Raw genomic sequence first — 13,422 nt, forward strand, 5'->3', positions numbered from 1 at the left:
AAAATTTCAGAACCTATTTTAAATTCGAGCAAAACTACACCATTTGATATGAACAAATTGCTTATAAAATATCACTAACATTTATCACTACATGAAATATCAATGTAAGTTTTGTTTGAGATAAATTGGTCAACAATTCTTATTCCCGACACGTCTGATGTTGCATTTATCAACAAATTGATTTAGTTCTATGATCTCTTTTATTTTATGCCAATGTAATTTATTCATGCTTTGTAGTGATATATTTGTCATTTTAGCTTTTCAATTTTCATTTTTTTACGCTTATGACATCGAGAAATTTTGGATAAAAGATTGGTTTTTGATCAGCAGAGGAAAATATTTAAGAACTTGAACTTCCATTACCAACTCCCCAAACCCTAAACACTTCAATCATTCTGTGCTCAATGCTTACCTAATCATTTGTCGTTGAATTAATACTGTGAAGAAAGATAAATTTAAATCTAAGTCTTATTATTACTGCTCGCATCTACATGCTTTCACGCACAGAGTTTTTTTATGATCTTATGGTCTTAATGAATTCAGAATCGAGCAATCTTAGACTCGTTAGATTCATGTCATCTCCTACTCTTCACTTTCTTCAAAAAAGTTTCCACCCTCATTGTTCACTACATTGTCTCCTGCCTTGGTTTTGACATCTCTGGCGAATCATAACACATGTTCCTCAGCTTGCAGTTGTGGGAGCCCTCTTCGATGTCGGCGGCCGTCTTGACTAGCTTGAAATCCGATTTTTCACTCGTTGGATCCCTTTCGGAGTTTTCTACCTTCATTCAAAAGGCATTGCCCACAACGGTGTGGAGGGAAGGAAAGTTCTTCTCTGCTCTGATGGCCATGCAAACCCTGCGGATTTTGATTGTGCGAGGAGTGTTGGCGTTGGATGCGTCTGACAGATGCGTTGCGTTTGTTTTTACAATAGATTGAAGTCAATCAATCAATAAAGTGGCAAACGGTCGGTGGAGTAGCAAAGTGAGTGGCCGAATGACGGCGATGAGGCATGGCGTGACGAGGCAAAACCAAAAAGGAATAATAATAAGAGTATTAAAAGGGACCATTTTTTATCCAAATGTTTTTGGAGGTGGTGAAGGAAAAATTGATTGGAGGAGATCTCGAAGTGTGGAGTAGGTCTATGGGAGAATAGATTGATTTTTTTTTGCGATAGCCGAAGATGATAAATAGAGGGAATCTGCTGACGTGTGAGTTCCCCTTGCGATTTCTGCTAGGAATGTCGACCTTGCTCATCTTCTTGTTGATCACACGATCTATACTCACCGCACATTTTAGGATGTCAATTCTAAATTTGTCTGATGGATTGTGCCGGAGGAATAGAATGCTGAATCAAGGAAAAAGAGATTTGAGAGAGAGAGGGAGAAGATTTCCACTGATCTCGTAGACCCATTTTATTTCATCAAAGATATATGTTACATGTGAGGGGTCCCCAAGGTTTGATCTCCCATTATATACATAATAAAACTCTCGTATTTATAGAAATTAGGAGTGAGAAAAAAATATAAAAATTATATATTTAACTCTACTTTAAAAATGAGTGCAAGCGCATTCTAGTCCATTTATCTTGAACGGTCATCGAGATACGTTCAGACCATTCTTGAGTATACAATTTAAAACCCTTTAATAAAGTTCTTTTATACTTTGACTACTATTCATGGTGGGTCGCAAATATTCCAAATTCTAATGAGGGAAAGTAATGCATTACACATCTAATGATAAAGCCAAACTATGAAGCCAAATTAAGAGTTGTTTGAGATCATATTTATTTTTTTCTTTTATTTTAATGAAATATTTTTAAAAATTAAAATATTTATATGATTAATTATCTTTAAAAAATAATTTATAAAAAAATATTTATTTTATTTTAATAAATATTATTTTAAAAGGATATTTATATCAACATTTGAATACATTGATTCTTTTTTTGGCATAAATTTATAAGATAAAAAAATAGTTATAATGATTTAGAAATAAGATATTAAATTTTGAAGATTTTTATATGACTAATAAATTACATAATATGATTAATTTCTGAAATAAGTACATGGCTATAGGGGTGTAAAAGAGCTCAGCTCGTGTTCAACTAGTTAAAAAATATCACCGTTCATATTCGGCTCATGTATATATCGAGCGGAAAAAAATTGTTCATGTTCAGCACATTTGCTTAACAAGCCAACTACGAGCTATTTGCGAACATCAAGTCATTTTGATAACCTAGTTATGAAGACTGCAGTTTTAGGATGCTAAGTATATGGGTGAGATTTAAATATTATTATTTATATTAAAATATTTATTTAACTAGAATTTACTATATTTTTGATGTATATATATATATATGTATGTATGTATGTATATATATATATATGTATGTATGTATGTATATATATATATATGTATGTATGTATGTATATTAATTAGAGAGAAATGAAATACTCCATTTTAGCTAATATATTTCGGCTCGGAGTGATTAGGCAGCCATCCTTGGCATGAACGAACCGGTTCCTCGGGTCAACTCATACTTGCATCTCGAGTGCGCTATATATAACTCCCTCTGGGCGAATCAGCAAATTAGGGTTTACGCTCAGAAACTAAGCGGCGGCGAAGATGGTTGAGAAGGGTAGCAAAGGGCGGAAGGAAGAAGTTGTCACAAGAGAGTATACCATCAATCTTCACAAAAGGCTCCACGGATGGTACCCTCTTTTCCGTTTGTTATCTCATTTTCTCGTCTCTCTCTTTTGTCTGGCCCATTTTAATTTATTTCTATACATGTATGAAGAAATGTTCTGTGATTTGTGGTTATCAAGATTAAAGTTCCTCGATTAATTTTTTTTTCTTTTTGTGTTGATCCTTTGAAAAATGGACTTATAATCTGTTTTCGATTTTTGTTTGCTATCTGGGAGGTACTTGGAATCTTCATTGATCTTTCTATTTACCTTGCTTGGTTTTCTGGTAATTTTTATCAATTTTCCATGGAAATTGAAGAAGATTATTTTTTATTTTGCGTCTTTGTGGGTGATTTCTAGTCACATTGGAAGTTTTCTTTTAATTATTTACACGATTAACACCAAAAATTGGCGATTGTTGTTTTCTTGTTTGCGTGTGCCACTGTCACACTGTGCTATCAAACTCATTTCAGTTATGGTGGGATTGTTGGGAGGAACTTAAGTGTTAAAGTTGACTCATTGGTAAGATTTGAAATTTTAAATGATTGAACAAGGAGGACTCATAGCTATTAGGGTAGATGCTACCTAGAGAAGTGATCAGTAGTAGGGCTGTCAAAACGGCTCGTTGTTCGCGAACGGCTCGTGTTCGGCTAATTAAGAAGCTCGTGCTTAGCTTATAACGAGCCGAACACGAAGAACACGAACCAATATTTGTTCATTCTTGTTCGGCTCGTTTTGGCATGAAATACTACTAATCAATTATATATATATCTTTGATGAGTAGCATTTTAAAAAAATTTAATTGACTACAAGGCTACAAAGATTTATAATTAATTAAAAGTTTTAATGAAAAAAATAGAATAAAAATCATTAAATTAGATTCAAATGATGTTTTAAATATTTCACCAATCCTTAACATCTTATGACTATGTGATTAGGCTTGTCAAAACGACTCTTTGTTCATGAACGGCTCATGTCTAAGCAAACGAGCCGAACACAAACACACTTTTTGAGCTCGAAATATAAACGAGCCGAACACGAGGCTCAGCTCGTGTTCGGCTTGTTTACAAACCCTAATCAGTAGTCTCATATTCGGCTCTCTAAGCAAACGAGCCGAACACAAACACACTTTTTGAGCTCAAAATATAAACGAGCCGAACACGAGGCACTTTTTGAGCTCAAAATATAAACGAGCCGAACACGAGGCACTTTTTGAGCTCAAAATATAAACGACCCGAACACGAGACTCAGCTCGTGTTCAGCTTGTTTACACCCCTAATCAGTAGTGTTGTATTTGCAGGCTTGTTGAATGGGCTTGTTACATATCCTTTTAATGGATTTCTATTAAAAGAAATAACTTTTTGAGAGTAATTAGACAACTACTTTGTAGAGTTTGATTACCTTTTGACTGTTTTTTGGTAAGCACATTAACAATACTATGGATCATTAGAATGTAGTTTCTTAGAAAGGTATCGGCTTTTGACCTTGGCCAATAACTTTCGCATTTGTTGTATCAATTCCGGCCCAATCTGATCTACTCTCCAGCCAACACATTGAGCTTGGGTGATTTTTTGTTTTATAAGAAGATGCGATCAATTTTTGTTGATTGGATTGTAATGGGTGATTTTTTAGCAGTATAGGAGGGATGTGCATGTTTTGACAGTAGGTTTTTGTGGCTCATAGAGGTTCATATGATTTAAAAGGCATTTTTGTTGTGAGTGGGAGGGAATTGCGGGTGGATGAGCCTTGAGTTTAGTATGTCCGCACCTTGCACGGCCATGTGATGATTATGAGCTATGCACAAAATGTATTTTGGAGCATTATTTTTTAAATATAGATGATTGTAAAGGTGCCCAAAATTATTTTAATAAACTTCTAGTAAACTGCAAAGCCTACCTAAGTGTTTTTTTTTTTTTTTAAATTAAGGCTCAATATACTTTTGAAATAGATTCACAACTGGTGAAAGATCTTTTGGACACTTGGCTGCCTATTGTTTTGCATAGGACCATTACTTGATCATCTTTGTGATGGTGCAAGTTTGTGTCTATGCCTCAATTACAAATTACTGTAATAATTTGTGTTTGTATCATTTTATTCATTGATATAATTTAAAATTCGTCATCATAACTGTATATTTCAAACTTGTCTGAAGCAATCTTTTTAATTGAAATTGGATGAAGGTAATTTGTAGGATGCAATATTGTGCATTGCTATAAGGTGATTTGTGGTAATCTTTGAACAACGTTTAAATTTTTCAATCATGCATTGAACGACCGGCAAAAGATGTATTGGAGAATCAAAAGGAAAAATTTTTGTAAATAAAAATAGTTGGTGGTGGAGTAATAATGTAAAAGAAAAGATAAGATATAAGAAGTTATATTATAAAAATTGATTTAAACGTAAAAGCTTAGAAAACTGGGAAAAATATAAAATTGCCCGTAGAGAGTCTAAGAGTACAATCCGTGATGCCAAGAATTTTGCTTTTAGTGATTTTTATAATATATTAGATACTGAAGAAGGTGAAAAATATATGTATAAACCTTCCAAATAAAGAGAAAAGAAAAATATAGATATAACTTAAGTAAAATGTATTAAAGATGAAAATCAAAAAGTGTTTTTTTAGAAAAAGATATTCGACATAGGTGGGTGAGTTATTTTGATAAACTTTTCAATGAAGTTTTTGAAAATAAAATTGACCGTAGTGATCTTAATATTATAAAAATTGATTTAAACGTAAAAGCTTAGAAAACTGGGAAAAATATAAAATTGCCCGTAGAGAGTCTAAGAGTACAATCCGTGATGCCAAGAATTTTGCTTTTAGTGATTTTTATAATATATTAGATACTGAAGAAGGTGAAAAATATATGTATAAACCTTCCAAATAAAGAGAAAAGAAAAATATAGATATAACTTAAGTAAAATGTATTAAAGATGAAAATCAAAAAGTGTTTTTTTAGAAAAAGATATTCGACATAGGTGGGTGAGCTATTTTGATAAACTTTTCAATGAAGTTTTTGAAAATAAAATTGACCTTAGTGATCTTAATATTGTTAATAATAGTAAAATATTTTATTTTTACCATCGCATTAGTAAAAAAGAGGTTGAGGTTTTAAAGAAAACCAAGGGTGGAAAGTTTGTAGGGCCTGATGATATCACAATTGAGTGTGGAAATATTTAGGAGATTTGGGAGTTTATTGGATTGCTAAACTCTTCAATATTATTTTAAAAATTAAAAAGATGTCTAAGAAGTGGAGGAAGAGTATTTTAGTTTTCATTTTTAAGAATAAAGGTGATGCACAAGAATGTGCAAATTATAAAGGAATTAAGTTGATTTGTCATTTATTAAAATTATGGGAGATGGTAATTGAGCATAGGTTAAGACGTATTACAAAGATTTCTCATAATAAATTTGGATTATGTCGGACAGGTCTGCCATGGAAGCTATACATTTATTGAGAAGTTTGATGGAGAAGTACAAAGAGAAAAAGAAGGATCTTCATATGATTCTTATTGATTTAGAAAGTGCTTACTATAAGGTTTCATGAGATATCCTTTGGAGAGTTCTAGAGAAGAAAGGTTGATATGGCTTACATTCAAGTCATTAAAGATATGTATACTAGAACTGTTAGTTGTGTTCGAACAAAAGGAGTAATGCCCAAATATTTTCCCATTTCAGTTGGATTACCTCAAGGATTGACTTTAAGCCCATATCTTTTTGTTTTAGTTATGAATGCTCTTTTTGAACATTACAGGAGGATATACCTTGGTGTATGCTTTTTGTTGATGATATACTTCTTATGGATAAGACTAGAGAAAGAGGCCAAGAAAACTTGAATAATGGAGGTATACTATGGAGTCTAAAGGCCTTTGTTTGAGTAGAACTATAAGTGAATACATGGAATGTAATTTTAGTTATAGTAACTCTAGTGATATGGTTGTAACTATGGTTGATCAAATTACTAAAAAGTGTAAACTTTTTAGATATCTTGAGCTTATTGTTCAAAGGGATGGTGGTATAGATGGGGATGTTATTACTAGAATTCAAGTTGGCTGGTTGAAGTGGATGAATGCTTCTTGCCTATTGTGTTATAGAAAATTACCGCTTAGACTGAAAGAAAATTTTTATAAGAGAGTGATGAGAACTACAATTCTCTATGGCGCAGAATGTTGGCCTTTAAAATTGAAGCATAAAACTAAGTTAAGTGTTACCAAGTTGAGAATACTTAGATGGATGAGTAGCTTTACACTTAGAGATAAATTGTGAAATAAATGTATCTATGATAGGGTTGGTGTAGCTCCAGTAGTGGATAAAATTAGAGAGAGTCATCTTAGATGGTTTGGCCACATTGAACGCCGACCATCTGATGATCCGGTTATGAGAGTAGATATTTTAGATTCGACTTATGTAAGGCAGGGTAGACTTAGAAAGGCTTGGGCATATTGTATAAAAATGATCTTAATTTATTAGAATTAAATGAAAATATGAAACTCAATATGACACAATGGAAAAAAAGGTTTCATGTAACCGACCCCCACTTAGTGGGATAAAGGCTTGTTATAATTGTACATTTTTTTGTGAAGCGAGGCACAAGTCACTAAAATTAAATAAAGATAAATAAAAAATATGAAAAATAAAGTATTTAAGCTTAATAGATATTAACCATAAGATATCATAATAAAAATGTATGCAAGAACTCAACGATAAGCAAGAAGTTCGATACAAATAATTAAATAAAAACGATAAGTTAAAAATAAACAAAATGCCTTATTGTGTGTTAGAAAATTTATTGGAAGAGCGAGAAATTTTTACATCTCAATTTGATACGGATATCATCCACATAAACAATTGAAATTAGAGAATACATGAATATGAATATGGGAGCAAGTTTGTGCAATTTACTTTTTTTTCCTTCTTGAGTTTTTCATATGGAAATTTTTTGTCTTCGATTTTTCTCATTTATTTGTTTGTTTGCAAGATTTTTGCTTGAAAAAAGAAGCAAAAATATTATTCTTTTGTTACTAATTTTCTAGCATGCAATAGTTTAGCATTTTTTCTCGGAATAAATAACTTTATAATTGCAATTTTTTAGGTTGATTATTTTATCTGAGCCAGGCCGCATAATTTTTCCCTTCTCAAGTCTTTCATTTAAAAATTCACGTCTCCTATATTATCTTATTTTATTTATTTTTTCGTGGGAACTTAGGGCGTGTTTGGCGCAGCTTATTTGGGCATTCGACATTTTAAAAGACGTCGAAATGACATTTGGCTATCGCATTGAAATGACGGTTGAAAATGCGCGATGAATTTTATTAAGGAATCACGACCGCGGGATTGGCCCCACGGTTTGCGTTCTGTCTTAGCTTATCACTATTGAGCTCCTCGTTCCCGTCTCCGTTCTCGCCTCATTGCCCCAGCTCTGCAATCAATTTTTCATACCCGCGCCTCTCTCCTCTCTCTTCTCCTTTCCCTTCTCTATCTGTGTTCCGGTTATTAGCCCATGTCTTGGAATTTCTCTTTGAGAAAGTTCTGCACACAATCACTCTTCCTTTTAGATAGTGAACGAATTAGGTAATCCCTCTTACGGCTTATAGTTCCACACGGGTCTTCTTCCATCTAAAGAATTTACGGTATCCTTCTATGTTTGTTTTCTTGGATTTTTTTCCTTTACTCTGCGAAATTTGTTTCGGTGATTCTTGGTGTTGGTTTCTGGAGAAAAGTTCTGGTTTGTTGGTTCATATTGATGATTTTCTTTCAAACATTACATAGCATGCATGAGTACATGGTGGAAAAGCTCTTTTGTATAACCTGTTCAACTGGATTTTCGTGAACCCTAGATATGTGCAACTGAAATCTTGGTGTAGTCTTGCTCACCGTGCTTAGAATGGTTAGATAATAGCTAAAAGAACGAGAAAGATTTGTTTTAATTGTTAGTTGAATGCTTGATCAGTTATGACTCGTTAATTCTTTGATGGGGTGGAAATCTAATGATTCCAAGGGCAATTAACATAACATTGTCACAAGTTATTAAGAATTTTTGTATTCACATATCAATTATATTTTGTGATGGTGATGAACTATTAATGGTCAAATATTAACAAACATATAAGTGTAAAAAAATTGTTTTTTTGCCCAATTTTTTTGGTGTTAACTTATTTGGTGTTAACTTATGTTAGGTTACCGCTTATATCGATTATATATAAAATAGAAACTATAATTAGATTTCTTTTTACGATAATTGTGGTTGACATGATCTCTATGGATGGAGGAGATCTACTTGTTATCCTTTATTGGTATTTAATATGAGTTTTTTCATTTTCATTATGTAATGCAAATTAACATGTTCGGTTTGTGACATGTTAAGTTAGTTTGTTTAACTGTCAATTCTTCAATTAGTTCCTACATGGCTAAGATGAAAGAAGGTTGGTCAGCAATGTGGGATAAGGAAGTTACATATATTTTTTGTGCAATGTGGGATAAGGAAGTTACATATATTTTTTGTGATATTTGCTTTAAATAGATTAAGGCTGGTAATACTTGTTATCCTTTATTGGTATTTAATACGAGTTTTTTCATTTTTATTATGTAATGCAAATTAACATGTTGAGTTTGTCACATGTTAAGTTAGTTTGTTTAACTGTCAATTCTTCAATTAGTTCCTATATGGCTAAGATGAAAGAAGGGAGTCCTTCAGTAATGTGGGATAAAGAAGTTACATACATTTTTTTTATCTTTGCTTTAAATAGATTGAGGCTAGTAATAGACCTACCACATACTTTAATAAGAAATGTTGTCAAAATATTTCGAAGAGGTACAAAGAGTTGATTAGAAGGGAGTATGATAGGCTAATATTCAAGAACAAGTGGGATCAATTGAATGAGTGAAAGTTATGGAAGGAACTGAAATGGGGATCCACTGGATTGGGTTGGGATTCCATTATGCGTATCATTGATGCTTCAGAGGACTGGTGGACTAAGAAGCTAAAGATAATAATGAAGTAACATATACTTTTTGCTCATGATCATTTTTGTTTTGTTTTAACTAATCCCCCTCCCCCATCCCCCCACGACATTGCAGGTTGTACCATCTGCAAAAAAAATTAAGTTGCGCAGAATGGAGTCGGACTTTGAAGATAAATTGGACGTAATGTTCAAAAGTGTTGTCTTGACGGTTAGCTTGCGTTCAACCCAAGTGAACAGAGTTTTGCAAGTATCTCACATGACTTGCCACCCGAGCAGGTAACGAGTTCTGGTAAAGGGCATATTATAAACTCTAGGAAGGTCGAGTCCACGTACCAATCAAAGAGGCGTAGGGTGGGAAAAAGGAGGACATAAAAAGATGTTTTCGTGAAGAGCTCGATAGATAGACTGATATAAGTCTTTGCAACTATGCCACCTCCTGCTACAGTTGACACCACCATCAATGATTTTTTTTGTAGTGCAGCTGCGGCGATTGCTATATTGCTGCTAGAATACTATTGCTCCATCACTGTTCAAACACCACGCATGACGTTGTTCTTTATTAGGGATAAATGGGTGGTTGAGATGCATGTTGGCATCCAATAAGGTTCAATAATATCGCATGAGTGTACCCAATTTTTTGGATCTCCTTCACGAGCTACGTAGCACCACGATCTCCAAGGTTCGTGTAGAACAACTACAAGGGAGGTGTCAGCAATAACTCTGTATATTCTATCTCAGAACGAATCAATCAGAGAAACTATGAAGCGATTAGAACATTTCTTAGAGACAATAAGTCGATACTTCTCAGAAGGTTTGAAAGCATTAGTTTGTTTAGCGTCACACATAATTAAGCTAGACGATCCATCATTCAGTACAACCCCAGAATATTTGCCAATGGCCCGTTATAGTTCTGGTGAAAACAACAACACTGCACAGTGTCAGAATGACCATTTATCCAGAAAAAATTGCAAATCAACTGTTTTTCAAACGCACATAACGAAGAGCTAAACAACTTATCCAAGTCAGGGGGAGAATGATCATTTATCCAGAAACAACTGCAAATCAGCTGTTTTCCAAATGCACAAACCAAACAACCAACCAATTTATCAGGATAAGCTGCTGATCAGCATCTTATCATAATAAATTGCTTGTTTGGATAAGATGGATGAGTGAAATTATGATATATAGTTTTCACTCTTCTTCCATAATTTTTTGGCATGCAATAGTCATAAAATAAACTAGTTATGAATTATTACTCCAAATTAAAAAATCTCCTTCTGCTAACTTAAATTCTTTTGAGAGTTCAGTCAACTATCCTTAATCCTTTCACTCATAATACTGAATGTAGTACGGAACTATTGCGCGTCTTTGGTTTCTTTTATTCTGGTTTTTTAATATATTTTTTAGATAATTTTGTATACTACAATCATTCTTTTCATTCATGATACTTATCTAGTTTTTAATTTAAATTTTTTCGGTCATTTCTTGACTCATATTTTAAGTCGAAGCAAAACTATATTGTATGACATGAAGACATTTGTTTACAACATATCACACCGTTTTATAAGTAAACGAAATGACTGAGAAATTGTACTTTCAACGCAACTTTTTTTGTTTGAGATAATTTGATCTGATGCTGCATTCATCAAAAAATTGATTTAGTTTGCTGGTTTTCTTTTATTCTGCTTGTAATTTATTTTATACCAATGTATTTTCCCTAAGGTTCTGAAAACCGAACTGGACAATGATCCGATAGAGGAAGAGGTTCAAGATTCAAAGGTTGAACCGGGATTTTGAATCGGGGTTCAACTAGATGACATAATAAATTATAAATTTATTTAAATGTGACAAAAATGATGTAATTTAAAAAAAAATTGATTGTGAAAAATAAAATACATATCCCAATATTTAAATAACCTTCCTGATAATAGCTTTAGCATGTTATCGTATAAGTAAATAGCAATTAATTTTTAAAAAAATTAATAATGATATATAAGAATCATACTATATTTATTACCTTATAAATTAAATGTTGGAACTTATTATTAAGATTAACATAGCATTAATATATATTTATATATTAACTATATTTATATATTAACATTTTATATATTAACATTGCTACATGCATGCATACATACATACATACATACATACATCCATACATATACGTCGAGATGCAATATTTTTTCCTACCTACATCCACACACACACACATATTGTATTTCACGGTTCGCATGATATTTAGTTGATGGGAAATTCACATACATACCACACTTTAGTGCTATAAATCTATGCATCGCATTTCCCATACATACCACACTTTAGTGCTATAAATCTATGCATCGCAACATGTATTTCACTTCTAAATGTTACTAATGATGGTATGTTTGATGTGATGTTAAAATTTTATGCGTAAATATAAATATGAAAGTGTGTGTTTGATACATAAAAATTATGCGATATGTATGTAAATGGCCTTTACTTATTTTGAAGTTTCTCTCAAAAATTTGAAGAATGCTTCAGGATGCCATGCTCTGGACTCGATTCTGGTTAGTTTAAATCCTAAACCCTAACCCATAAAAAATACGGCTATATTAACTTTTTAGAAGTTGAAATATGCTTTTTTTCATGCATAGATAAGGCGGCATATATGTAAAAATTGAAGTATAGGTGTCTGAAATGTAAATACATAAGGATTGAGTGGCCTGTATGTAAATGTTCCTAGATTTTATTAGTCAGTTTTGATATGATTTATGATTCATTGAACAGCACATTCAAGAAGAAGGCCCCTAAGGCTATAAAGGAGATCAGGAAATTTGCGCAGAAGGCAATGAGGACTACCGATGTAAGAATAGATGTAAAGGTGAATAAGCAGATATGGAGCAGAGGCATCCGAAGCGTCCCCCGGCGAGTTCGCGTGCGGATTGCTCGCAAGAGGAATGAGGAAGAGGATGCCAAGGAGGAATTCTACTCCCTTGTCACTGTTGCTGAGATCCCTCCTGAGGGTCTCAAAGGCCTGGGAACGAAGGTAGTTGATGAAGCAGATTGATTTCAACCCCTTAAAAGTCTCCTCTGCGTCATTTCTTTAAGTAATCCTTCAAATTTTCAGTTTTGTACGAGTTTTTCTGCACTTTATTATTATTTTTTTTGTTTAGGACTTAATTTATTTACAATGATGCTTTCCAGCGATGTTTGTTAAATTATGTTTCTGTTTAATGAGTCAGCGGGATCTGAAGTGTTTAATTTTTACCTAATTCTTCCTAAAAAAAATTCAAGTTAATTGATTACCGTATCTGGTTTTTGAGAATTTTGATCAAAGAAAAGGTTTACATACATCATTTAAATCCTATGTATTTATAAATCTAGCATGTAAATTTCAATTATTACATGCATTTCAGCTTATGCATAAAAAGGTGCTTTTAACATTTCTAAAATTAAAATGGTGATATGAATGTAAAAAAGCAAGTTTTGGTGTTAGATCTGTAAATGCTTGGCAATTGGTTTGTTATGCACGTAAATGCCCAGAAAACTGCTGTCAGGTCAGAAAATTTGGATAGAATATAACATTAAATTCTGATTTAAATTCTAAATTTCAATATTTATTTATTTAAGATTTAAAATCTTAATGACATTAATGATATTATTAGTTTAGTTTTATATAATAAAACATTCATATATATTAATATAACCATGGCATTAAAATATTTTATAAATGGTTATTAACTCTAGATATTATATATATAAATACATTTTTATGAGATCTTTTCTATTA

General features: G+C 32.5%; 1 protein-coding gene across 1 annotated transcript; it reads left to right on the plus strand.

The window, feature by feature from the left end:
• Positions 1–2,516: 2,516 nt before the first annotated feature.
• Positions 2,517–12,897, plus strand: LOC110033270 (60S ribosomal protein L31-like). Its single transcript, XM_020737197.1, has 2 exons — positions 2,517–2,714; positions 12,420–12,897. The coding sequence occupies exons 1-2, from the start codon at positions 2,629–2,631 to the stop codon at positions 12,697–12,699; spliced, it is 366 nt and encodes a 121-aa protein (XP_020592856.1). The 5' UTR covers positions 2,517–2,628; the 3' UTR covers positions 12,700–12,897.
• Positions 12,898–13,422: the final 525 nt, after the last annotated feature.

Source organism: Phalaenopsis equestris, unplaced genomic scaffold (genome assembly GCF_001263595.1).
Source record: "Phalaenopsis equestris unplaced genomic scaffold, ASM126359v1 Scaffold001116, whole genome shotgun sequence".
Lineage (NCBI taxonomy): Eukaryota > Viridiplantae > Streptophyta > Magnoliopsida > Asparagales > Orchidaceae > Phalaenopsis > Phalaenopsis equestris.

What these genes read in the sequence shown, in the direction of transcription:
- LOC110033270 (XM_020737197.1), top strand. Translation starts at nt 2,629, where the DNA reads ATGGTTGAGAAGGGTAGCAAAGGGCGGAAGGAAGAAGTTGTCACAAGA. An exon ending in CACAAAAGGCTCCACGGATG is followed by an intron (nt 2,715 to 12,419) that starts GTACCCTCTTTT and finishes TTCATTGAACAG; the next exon opens with CACATTCAAGAAGAAGGCCC.